Genomic DNA, 12,549 nt, shown 5'->3' with positions numbered 1-12,549 from the left:
GAGCTGTGATTTGTGCGCCGGGGTGAAGCCAGCCGACCTGTTACCCGCCGCGAACATTAAGACTCGCGGTAGCGCTTCTCCTCCTTCGCTGATCGCTAGCATAGCGCGCGTTACGGAAGTGCGACACCGTGTCGAAACGCCTGTTTCGAGCTTTTTTATCCTTAACTTTCTCCCGTAGCAGAGCACTGCACATGCTAATAGCATTATATTAGTACCAACTTCAGGTTTCCCGGATTAAAAACCCCTGTTATGACGTGAAAGTAATCCGGGACCAGTCCGCTTTTGCCCGCTACTCTGATTTGTACCGCTATGCTAACTTGACGTGTCGCTTTGCTGTCGCTAGCTCGGCAGGTAGCCGTGCTTTGAGCCAAGTGAATGTTTTCTGTTATGTGAGGTTTTAGCCGAAAAACGATGTTCAGCAAGTCTCGGTGGCTCTAACAATGATCACTTAAACTGCACACAAATACTAAGACTAAGCAAAACACACAGAAAACTCACACCACACAGAGCCGCTTCTACTTCGCAACTAGCGAGCTAACTTGCGCTCGAAGCCCGGTAACCGGCGAGCTTCGCTAATCACGCTTACGTCCCGGTTGCGTGTGTTTAATATGCCAATAACGGCAAATCAATTCATCAGCAATCTAAGAGTTACATACTCACCTGTTGACGCAAACGCGAAATAACAGACGAGAAGAATCCCGAAGAGCGACGTACGAACACCGCTACCCATCTTGTCGCCGTGAAGACGTTCGCTCGGGACGGTAACGGTGCCAAATACGGTTGTGCCCCGAACTGGTTTCCTGGTTTCCGCATTAAAATGATTGGCCGTATTTACATTGTTGTAAATGACTTGTTGGTGTATATGTGAAACGTGTCAAATAACGCAGGATTTGAGATACTTTGCAAAACAGTTAATTTCTAAATTTTATATAACCCGTCATAAATCATGTTCACTGAACTCTACTTACCAATATAAGTAAAGACAATACACATAAAAATAAATAGAAACATTGGAAATGACTTCTGTTTAAATGATCAGTTTTGTAAAAACTCCAATAATCCATAAATACATTGATCGGCTCTACTTTCTAAAAGACTGTATGTTTGTTATATTTATTAATAACTGTTCATTTGTTTGTTTGTTTTTTTTAAACATTGCAGTCAGATCCTTAAATGTGTTTATATATGTTGATAAAACAGAATTAATATTCCAGTCAGTTATTTTATATCTAATATTTTGTCTTCATTGTGTTTTCAGTCACATCATAATTGAGTTGTTGAAGACTTTCAGAAAGGACAGAATGAGACTGACAGGTGAAAATCGATGATGACAGCTTAAGGATTCACTGTCGTTAACATAAGTGCACTGACACTTAATAATAAAAACAAAACTGTAAAATTAGAGTCCAGATGAGAGTTACAGCTGACAGAAGTGGCATTATAACTTTTATTTATTATTTTTATAGTTTACATGTTGTGTATATTTAAAGTACCTAAATACATTTTTAAGAGGGCCACATGGTGACATCCAGGCTTTGCATCCACCACCTGGTATTTCTTTAGTATCTGCTCGGCCGGGTTTCCAAGCGATCTGAGCAGGTACTAAACTGTGATGTCACCGATTGGCTGGTCGGTGACGTCGCTTGATGAGTCGTAACAAGTCTGACAGGGTGACAGGCAGGTGATGCTGAAGAGGTTCATCAAATGGACACTGGTGTAACATCCGTGATGTCGATCAGACGTCCATCTTGGAAATATTCTTTAAAAAAAACTATCTGTGTGTTTTTGTAGCAACTTTAAGTAACAGGGCGTTCATACCACGTGTTAGAAGAGAGTAACCGTTACAGTGTGTTAATAGTTGTATATATTTCTAATGTATCTGACCTCGACTCTCTTTGTACCAACAGGAAGGAGGAAGAGGGCGACTTTACTTGGTGTCAGAGACAGAAATGAGAAAAAGCTGAAATGAGTGAGAAGGACGATGAAGGAAACATCTGTGCTGTGTCTGCTCTGTAAGTAGAATCTCCTGCACTACAGAGCAGGTTTATTATACCCAGGGTATATTTCTGTTATTCAGATTAGTTGACGCTAACATTGGTAATCAGGATATTCTGTCATATGAAGCTGATATGAGTTGATAAAACTCACTCAGTTAACCCGGGGTTTCCCTCCCTGCACCTCCACATGTGCTGTTTTCACACAGTTATGGATAAATGTATCAACATCAAAGAGACTGTCTGCTGCTGATGAAGAGTGTGTGTGTGTTTGTGTGAGCAATATACAGTAATGTAGTACTAGCAAACCTAGTACTGTACCAGTACTCTGTTGCTTTAGTCGAGTTTTATTGTCAACCAAACAATACACACTCAGGTAACAGTGGGACAAAACATCGTCCTCCTTCAAAGGTGAAAAACACTGTAAAATGACATGAAAATATAACAAATTCAAATATACATGTTTACAACTATACAGAAGATAAACTGAGAATAAGTTCAACAGTATTGTGCTTGAATAGAGAGAGTAAGGATGAGGGCTGTTCGATATAACCATATATATCAGATGACGATATAAAAACGTCTATCGTTTCAGTTTACGCTATCGTTTGTTTCGTGGTGTCGCAAAATAAACTGTTTACGTCAATATTTTTTCATGGTTTTGACGGTCGCTGTAGTGGCTATATTCATTTCTTTCTCTTATATTCAATATAACCACACTACGGACGCACAAGCGCCTGTTTTTATGCGTCGTCGTTAGCAACAACAACTGTAAAACCATCGTGTGTCCGCTTGTTTATGTTCCACATAAACCTTTCACAATAAAGCTCAAGATCCTGTTGAGACCTTTCAAAATAAACTGAATCACGTGAAAGAGTATGCAGTGTTTACGGATGAGAAGCAAAACAGCTACAACTTATGTCTAAAAATGTATCGTTTCATCGGTTAAACACTCGACTCCAGGTACACGACGTGCAGCTGGAAACACTTCAAGCAAGTCGAGCTGCCCGAGATTCACAGAATTTACAGAAAATGTTACATTTTTGTGATTTATATCGTTATCGGACGATAGATGTTTTATATCAGGATATGAGATTTTGGTCATATCGCACAGCCCTAGTAAGGATAGAAAAGAATGATAATACATAAATACAATAGTACACAGAATAAATGCACTGCTCCAAAAACAAAGGGAAAACTTACACAACACAATGTAACTCCAAGCCAATCACACTTCTGTGAAATCAAACTGTCCACTTAGGAAGCAACACTGATTGACAATCAATGCCACACACTGTTGGATTAGACAACAGGTGGGAATTATTAGCAAGACATCCCAATAAAGGAGTGTTTCTGCAGGTGGTGACCACAGACCTTCTCTGTGCTGATGCTTTCTGGCTCATGTTTTGGTCACTTTTCAATGCTGGCTGTGATTTCACTCTAGTGATAGATTGAGACAAAGTCTACAATCCACACAAGTGGCTCAGGTAGTGCAGCTCATCCAGGATCACATCAATGTGAGCTGTGGCAGGAAGGTTTGCTGTGTGTCAGTGTAGTGTCCAGAGCATGGAGGCGCTACCAGGAGACAGGCCGGTACATCAGAAGGCCGTAGGAGGGCAACAACCCAGCAGCAGGACCGCTGCCTTCACCTTTGTGGAAGGAGGAACAGGAAGAGCACTGCCAGAGCAAAATGACCTCCAGCAGGCCACAAATGTACACGTGTCTGCTCAAATGGTTACAAACAGACTCCAAGAGGGTGGCATGAGAGCCCGACGTCCACAGGTGGAGGTTGTGTTTACAGCCCAGCACCGTGCAGGACGTTTGGCATTTGCCAGAGAACACCGAGATGGCAAGTTTGCCCCTGGCAATGAAAGCAGAATCACACTGAGCACATGTGACAGACGTGACAGAGTCTGGACACAGCGTGGAGAACCTTCTGCTGCCTCCAACATCCTCCAGCATGATGGTTTGGCAGTGGGTCAGTTATGGTATGGGGTGGCATTTCTTTTGGGGGGGCTGCACAGCCCTCCATGTGTTCATCAGAGGTAGCCTAACTGCCATTAGGTACTAAGATGAAATCCTCAGACCCCCCCTGTGAGATCATATGTTGGTGCGGGCAGCTCTGGTTTCCTCCTAATGCAAGACAATGCTGAACCTCATGTGGCTGCAGTGTGTCAGCATTTCCTGCAGGACGAAGGCATTGATGCTGTGGACTGGTCCAGCTGTTCCCCCAGACCTGATTCAACCCAGCACATCTGGGACGTCATGTCTCGCTCCGTCCACCAACTGCACCACAGACTGTCCAGGAGTTGGCAGATGCTTCAGTCCACGTCTGAGAGGAGGTCCATCAGGAGACCATCCACCACCTCATCAGGAGCATGTCCAGGTGTTGTAGGTCATACAGACACGTGGAGGCCACACACACTGTCGAGCTTCACTTTGACTTGTTGTAAGGACATTACTGTAGAGTGTTTTTCCTCTTTGAGTGTGACTCCAAATCCAGACCTCCATGGGTTGCTACATTGGATTTCCACTCATTCAACTATCTAAAGTATTTAATGAGAATATTTCATTCATTCAGATCTGGGATTCTTATTTTTGAGTTCCCTTTATTTTGAGCAGTGTGCAACACAGAGTCAACAGTGCAAGTGTTGGAAATGTCAGTCGTCTCAGGAAGGAGTGTGTGCTATATTACTCTTTAGGACATTAGTCCTTCGCTACACCAACGAGTCCTCAGCAGCTGTTTATTTATTGATGGTACAACTTATTTTATTACAACACTGGTAGAATAAACAGTTTTTACTGAATAAAGTTACAAGTTTAAGAGTCAGTAACTCACTTTAAATATTGTTTGTATTTGATATTGATTGAGCCTCGTCTTCATATTTGCTGCAGCCATGATTGTGACCCTTCTGTTATAATCCTGACTTCAATAATATGAAAATTATTTAAACATTATATTTAGAACAATGTAAATGTGTGAAATGAAGAATACATTGAAATGATATAAATAATGTAACGTCAAAGATGAATTATTGCTATAGAAGATTTAATACTTAACTGGTCGCTTCATGAAGGCTGAATATGAAATATTTGCTCTGTAGGACATAACATAGCATCTATAACACTTTCTAACAAACAAACATATTCTAATAATAAACTAAACAAAGGAATTCACTTTCACTCGTTCATCAGTAAAGTCAGAGGTTGAGCTGGAGCTCGTGTCCCGTCACAGCCGTCACTCACACCAGATGTGAGAGTAGTGCGTTTGTTCGGTGCAGCATAACAAACTGGCTAATTAAAGTCTATATTTACACTTTTTATTTGAATACTTTATTTAATTCTATATGAGTAACAATAACAAAGTGAGCTGCACTGAAAACAGGTGAGCGTCTCAGTGTTCACAGTAATATTCACAGGAAATCTTAACACTTGTTAGACTTTTTAAGCCATGAGGAGGTTTTGCTAAACTCAGAATCTCCTCTAAGCTGCACTCTGACAACAGTCCAGCTCCATCAATGATCCCATTGTAGTTCTTATTAGTTACATGCTGTTTATAGTGAGTGGGCTTCTTTGCATGCTGCTCAGTGTCTTTGTCCCTTTGATGGGGTGTTGTTGTCACCCTGCTGGGTCCATAGGAGCCTCTACCAGGAGGCTGAGGGGCAGCGTTGGAGGTCATCAGTGTTTTTAGCCTGAAGTTAGCAGAGAGGCTAAACTTGACTCTTTGTTGCATTATAGAGACAGAAGTTTAAATAGTGTTTAACAGGACAATCGAGGCTAAAATGGTTTAAAAGATGAACTCATTAAAAAACACTAACAAATCTTCATGTTTCAAATACTGAGAAGCTTCAACAACAAATATGTGTTCAAGCCAGCATGATGTTTGCTCCTGTAACTGATTGTTTTTCCATCTTGTTCTCTGAATATTTACCAAAGGCTCCATAACTAATGTCATTCATTTTGTTTCTTATCATTGAAACTGTTGTAGAAAATCCACTTTGTTAAGAAAACAGAGAAGCGACGTCTTTATATGAGACTTCAGAAAAATGTTGTACAGGACAAACTGAACAACATCAGAGCGACATCACGACTTCCTGTAACTTTTCTCTGTCCAGCTAAACATGAGTACCTTCCATTTTCTCCTGCAGAGGATTCTGGGTAAAGTCAATCGTGCACTGACGTCCTGTGTGTGTGTTTTATTGTGCAGATGCAGCTGCAGTCGGCTCAGCAGTGAGAACTGAAGACGTCAGTCAAAGAGAAGGAAAAACAGTCAGAGCTGAGAGGTACAGCTGCTCTTCTTTTAGTACAAACACCATAAATCTGTTGCTCACAATCAAACTTTTCCTTTACTTTTAAGTTTGTGTCACTTTTCAAACCATCGTTACGAGTGCTTCCCAGAGACGATGAGTGAAAGAGCAAAGAGTAAAATATGAATCAAACTACGGCCACACAGACTCAAAGTGTCATGTGGTGAATAACTTCCAACAGCTGGATGAATAAGATGAGTTAAAGTTTATATATTAGTCTTTAACAAGGATTTAAAAGACGACACTGATGAGGCGAGCCAGATTTCTTCAGGCAGGTCGTCCCAGGATCGAGGAGTCCTCACAGCAAACATTCAGTCGTCTTTAAGTGTGAGCTGGGAACAGTGAACGGGTTTGTGGCTGCAGCATCTCAGGATGTACACACTGACTGGGACACAAGCACCAGTTCCACTAAATATTCTGGTGCCAGTAACCTGTTAAGATGGAGCAATTTGATGTTATTTAATCAGTTTATTTTTCATCCTGCAGTTAAAATGTATCAAAACAAGATTGTGTGTCTCTGCAGATGCTGTGTGATCTGACACACCAGCACAAAATGTGTCAAAGTTCAATAAGTTACATTATTGTAACTGTGATGCGTTCACTGACATGTCCTGATGCTTTGCTGTATCTAAAGAGAACAGAGAGGCTCTGCTTTGTGCTTATATTCTCCTCCTGTGTGTTTGTGTGTGCAGAGTTTCTACCAGAGCCAAATGTCATCTACTCCTCACTGAAGTCGTCCACCAGTCCAACCACTGGGATCCAGCTGCTGCTCTCTAACTGGTCCACACAGCAGCTCAGACCTGACACATTCACTGTAAACACACTGGTTTATATTCTGTTTGTTCTCCTCATGAAGGAAACCTCAGAAGATCTGAAATGTGAGTGTGTGTCTGCCCCTCATTGGTTGTTTCTGTCTGATGGAAACATGAATTCTTGTGGCTAACAAACACACCTGTCTGAGATAACAAAGAACAAACATGAGTCGACTTCAGCCACAAAGTAAAACCTGCAGGAACGTTTGGTCAGTTTTTGTCTCAGGAGTCATAAAGAGAACATCTGTAACATGTGTCCTCATTCAGCCTGAGAATCCTGGAGACTCAGACGATCATTTTAACCTCTGCTTTATAACTAAAGTGCTCAGCAGCAAGTTTTCATGAAGTCAGACTGAAGTGAAAGAAGGACTCAGACAAAATCTCTTTAATGTGTTTATTTAAAGTTCATAGAGGAATGAATCACTGTTTATGTGATGTTTGATGTTACAGCTGTCTGTGTCACTGTGAGATATGAATGAATTTACATTTCTCTATTTTAACAGGTTCAAATGTGGTTTGTTTTATGATGGAGATACTTTACTTCATTAATAAACGTCCTTCATCTGCAATGTGTCTTTTTGAGTGAAATTGTTTTCAGCAGACACGTGTTAATGTTAGCGCGCCCTCCAGGGGAGTTGGACTATGCTTCTGTTTCTGTTTCTCTGTGCATACTCAGTACTTATTCTTCACTGACCCACAGATTTGAAATCAGGTTGTTGTTCACATACAAACATTTGTTTTTTTTCTCCAAGTTTTATTCTTTAATAAGAAACTTAACGTGAGTTTTCAATTTGATCCAGCCAAGATGAAGTGGTCTGTGCTGCCATCTACCCACATTAAAGTGCAACAACAGGCTGCCCACCTCTGAGTCTGCAGCACTGAAAACTTAATGTCTACACTTCACACACATCACACAGGATCAGGAGTGCTCAGCTCTTTACAAGAAAATCTCTGTCACACACTGAACACCACAAAAATATACAAACAAGTTCACAAGTTTTATTTCATTACAATCATATACACTCACTGGCCACATTATTAGGTACACCTTCCTAGTACTGAATTTGGTCTTTTTTTTCTTCTTTTTTTTTATTACTTTCAGAGCTGCTATAATTCTTCACAGCAGATTCAACAAAGTGCTGCAAACATTCCTCTGATGTTTTGTACTGAACTTCAGCACCAATGAACCCACAGAAAAAGTAATTGTACAGTCATCATCCTCTCAGAGTGCAGACGGCTTTGACTCTCAGTTACTCTCTCACACCTCAGTGCTCTGTGGATGAGGTCAGCGCTCAGCCTACAAATATGTACAGTACAGACTTTAAATACAGAAGTCCTGTTTCTCATCCATCAGTCATAACATCATCGTATAATCCACACTGATGTCTATATCACAGCCAATGTGGGCCACAAAAACAAAAGATGAAATTCTGAGGCCACATCTGGAGCTCACGGGGTGGAAGCAGCTTTCTGATACCTGAGAAACTTTCCTCATGTCTCTGTCTGCTTTTAGATGAAGTCCATCTACACTTACAAAGACTGTGAAACACTGAAACACAGAAGAACATTTAAACTGAGTTTGACCCGCATGTTTAATGTCAAACAGACTTTCTGAGTTACTGATTCCCACATACAGTGGGGCAAAAAAGTATTTAGTCAGCCACAGATTGTGCAAGTTCCCCCACTTAAAATGATGACAGAGGTCAGTAATTTGCACCAGAGGTACACACTTCAGGAACCAACCAAACCAAAGTTTCTTTGCTTTACATAAATCTCCAACCAAAACTTATCAGATGGTGTGGAGCTGTTACCATCTGGGTAATGAAATGTCACTCAAACAGCTTCTGATATTAAACTAAAATAGTCCACACAGCAGCTCCGACCTGAACACATTCAGTGTGAAACACACTGGTTTATACTCTGTTTGTTCTCCTCGTGATGTTACCCTCATACAACTATCTATCTATACGTATAAATATGTCATTTTTATAGTTAAACGTTTTTAACTAGTTTAATGTATTCGCTCTCTCTCTTGTTCCATGGTGCTTTGCTTCAGACCATTTCCTTCTTTGCTTCTTCATCAGGAGGATGAAGAGGAGGATCTTTCTTGTGTTTTTTAGAGATCACAACTGCAAAAACAAGAATGATCACAGCAAGTAATAAAACAGAAGCCATCAGTCGACCATGATGACTTCTACCAACTCCATCCTCCTTCCCTCCATCCTCTGTGTGTCCTCCTGTCTGACCTGCAGGTGAGAAACAGGTGTGAGGTGTCAGCTGTCAGGTAGGTGATGAGTGAAGAACAGAACAGAATCCATTTCCTCTTCAAACTGCTGTCAGACATTATCTACTGCACTCTGATCACATCACTCAGACCAGCTGCTTTCTACAAAGTCTCATCAACAACATCTTTAGAAACAAACATCAACAACCAGGAAGCAGCTTCACCTCTGATCACACACACACTCAACTCTACTCACTCACCTGGAGGATCAACATGAAGGTTGATGGTGCTGCTGATGGATGTCCATGAGAGTGTTTTTCTCACAAAGACATGACACTCGTATGTTCCAGTGTCACTGACCGTCACATCCCTCAGAATCACAGACACGTCTCCATCCTTCATCTGTCTGTCCTGCAGATCCACCCGGTTCTTAAAAGATGGATGCTGGTACTCTGGAATAGACAGATTGTCCCGGTACAAAAGAACATATTCTGACTCCAGATCAGCTCTGCTCCATTGTACTACTCTGTTGTTGTTGTTTGGAGCTCGACATGTCAGAATGACGTCGTGTCCAGACTCAGCTGTGACGTTTTTGTGGTCTGAAAAGGAAACACAGAGCAGAGAGGTTACAGATGAAAGTTTGATCTGTTCACTTCTACACCAGCCAATCAGAAAAGAGTTGTACACACTGGGTTCAGCACATTAGGCTAAATGTTCATCACACACACACACAATATGAACCTGCATCTGTGAAACAAACTGTGTCCTGATTGTTCTCACATTAAGAAATGAATCAAACAAACATGTTGAGGTAGTCCGACTCGAATGTCAAGGAAGGTTGTAGGGAAGGTTGTAGGGAAGGTTGTAGGGAAGGTTGTAGGGAAGCAGACTACACAGAAATTTCAGGTTTGCAGAGGTGAGCAATTTATTTACAATGAACTCCGTTTAATGTGTAACGTAATGTGTAACGTAACTTAACAAAACTTTCCCCAAAAGTAACTCGATTAACAAAACCCATCAGTTCATGGACCTGGTAACACAGCTCACCTCTCCTCTGAATCTGGCTTTAAATAGGGCCATCAATTTCCCTCCAATTAGCCCAGCCTGTACCTCTCACTTAAACTGAGGGATCTAAAACTCTACACAGATGATTAAAAAGACACAAAACCTCCTCACACTTCTAATTGACACATTTACGTAACTAAATGGCTCCGTTTACATAAACAAGATTCAACAAACCCCTTCAGAACTTGAAACAAACAAAATGAAGCATTTCTATGGAAAAAGAAACCCCTCCGCTTGATGTCACATCAGCAGGACTTAAAACAACAAAATGCTAGGCAGGCGTTTCCCACCTGCACACCAGTTGGTGGCGATAATGCACCATTTGCACCAACCGGCAATAAACCCTATACAGAAGAAGGCGGCGTTTCCCACACGAAGACTGGAAAGAAACAACAAAGTATGAACAAATGACTTAATCTGTGATGAAATAAAATATAAAGAAACATGTAACTGGGTATTTGTCTCAATTTGCAGAATGTTTGTTTTGCCGGCAACAGACAAACCCGGGATAGTGAGTGCAGCAATGTTACTCAACAAATGGCAAATCAAAGCAAATAAATAGAAACAGAGAAATGTGCAAAAAAAAAAAAAAAAAAGGTCAACTCACATGGGACAAAGGGAGAGCATTGCAACTGCTCATCCACTTTGTTACAGCACCTAATAAAATATATGACATATTTGTGAAATTTCATGTGTTATTAGCCTTTATCTGTGTGCCCAAACTTACTAAAATGCTCTCAAGGTGATGATGAGCTGTCATGTCAGGCATATGAAACAAACATACACATACCTGCATATACTGTGCCTTGAAAAGGTTTTCATACCCCTTGAACTTTTACACATTTTGTCGCCTTACAACCACAAACTCAAATGTTTTCACTGAGTTTTTCTGTGACAGACCAACACAAAGTAGCACAAACTTGTAAAGTGGTACAAAAATGATACATGGTCTTTAAAAAATAAACAAATAAAAACTCTGAGAAGAACTTTTAATCAATGAATCAATAATAAACCTTTACAGCAGTTTGTCCATGTTTATCTGACACCACTTTAAAGTTAATACAGTAATAAAATCTCTTCTCTTCACAGCTTCATTATACAAACTGTTATGTAAACGTGTGTGAGTCTAAACACTAACATCCACTTTCTCACACGACAGAAGAGGTTTGGTGACAGCTGAGACCTGCGTCCTCTGTGAGCAGCTGAAACTAAAGCAGCTCCAACATCTAACAGCGGGTAAGAAATAGATCGATAGGATTTAAAATAAAACTCACCTGCACAGGTAAAGCCCACGAGGGAGACAGACAGTAAAGTCCAGCAGAGCCACGGAGATGTTACAGCAAACATGTTTCATTAGGCACATTCAAAGTGCACGAGTGAATTAATGTGGGAGAGTGGAGCCGGCTGTTTTTTGTTTTTTGTTTTCCTTTTTTCATGCTTCACGTCCGCGCTTGTTATTGGATAAGCCTGCTGTCAATTATTCACTGTTTCGCTAACACTGGCTGTGCCTCCCCGGTAGACGAGTGAGTCCTCCCAAAGGCGGAGTCACTCCCAGAGGTTTCGGTGTCAAACTAACTTTAGTGAAGTGAGCCGGAAACGCAGCTAGAGGTTCCACACATATCCACTGTACAGTTGTGACTCACGGCTTCAGGTTTCCTTAAAGTGCCCGCTACAGCATTGTTTGATAGACATGAAGAAAATCTTTCTTTTATGTGAATTTAAGATTAGCAAGTAAACAACAGTTAGCTAATAAACTTCATGACATCACACTTTAATAACATAATGAAAATCTAATATGTCAACAGTGAAATTTATCTCACTGCTATTTATTTATTTAAATCAAATTTTACAGCAGTGAAATTTAACTCTGTTTGAAATGCTGATCTTCAGGAAACATTAAAGGTGCTTTTATTTCTGTTTTCTATATTCAAATGTTGTTCTTTTAATATACTGGCACCACTACATTTATCTGAAAGCTGACTTATAAGAGTAAACTTTCAAGCTGTGATTAATTGAATGAAGACTGGACCGATATATGAAATATTCCCTTATTGTGAATCATTCCATATCATAACTGTTTGAACTCAGATTGAAAATAGACTTAAAAAGGCTGATTGTTGTAAATGAGTCTGACGGGTCACATTTAC

The 12,549-nt window shown here is 40.6% G+C and overlaps 2 protein-coding genes across 2 annotated transcripts in view; one reads left to right on the top strand and one right to left on the bottom strand.

Annotated features, from left to right (window-relative positions):
* LOC308408489 (uncharacterized protein) overlaps positions 1–12,549 on the bottom strand; it is a 34,363-nt gene that overhangs the window by 18,172 nt on the left and 3,642 nt on the right. Inside the window, exons 2-6 of the mRNA XM_080900781.1 lie at positions 9,598–9,936; positions 9,172–9,242; positions 3,734–3,878; positions 3,574–3,643; positions 661–857 (exon numbers count right to left, since the gene is read on the bottom strand). Coding sequence (XP_080756907.1) covers positions 661–857; positions 3,574–3,643; positions 3,734–3,878; positions 9,172–9,242; positions 9,598–9,936 — 822 coding nt within the window. The remainder of the gene's footprint in view (positions 1–660; positions 858–3,573; positions 3,644–3,733; positions 3,879–9,171; positions 9,243–9,597; positions 9,937–12,549) is intronic.
* On the top strand, positions 2,954–9,333 carry LOC308392208 (uncharacterized protein). The gene is made up of 3 exons (XM_080875142.1): positions 2,954–4,380; positions 6,202–6,277; positions 6,994–9,333. Exons 1-3 carry the CDS (start codon positions 4,131–4,133, stop codon positions 7,076–7,078), a joined length of 411 nt encoding a protein of 136 aa, XP_080731268.1. The 5' UTR covers positions 2,954–4,130; the 3' UTR covers positions 7,079–9,333.

The sequence above is a fragment of the Rhamphochromis sp. 'chilingali' genome (genome assembly GCF_963969265.1).
Source record: "Rhamphochromis sp. 'chilingali' genome assembly, chromosome: 1".
Lineage (NCBI taxonomy): Eukaryota > Metazoa > Chordata > Actinopteri > Cichliformes > Cichlidae > Rhamphochromis > Rhamphochromis sp. 'chilingali'.
This window is presented reverse-complemented; position numbering and strand designations above follow the sequence as displayed.

Bases quoted from the DNA above. Each gene is read 5' to 3' on its own strand.
- LOC308392208 (XM_080875142.1), top strand. From the start codon at position 4,131: ATGCAAGACAATGCTGAACCTCATGTGGCTGCAGTGTGTCAGCATTTC. The intron at 4,381-6,201 runs GTGTTGTAGGTC...TTTATTGTGCAG, and splicing joins CTCATCAGGAGCATGTCCAG to ATGCAGCTGCAGTCGGCTCA. The intron at 6,278-6,993 runs GTACAGCTGCTC...TTGTGTGTGCAG, and splicing joins AAAACAGTCAGAGCTGAGAG to AGTTTCTACCAGAGCCAAAT.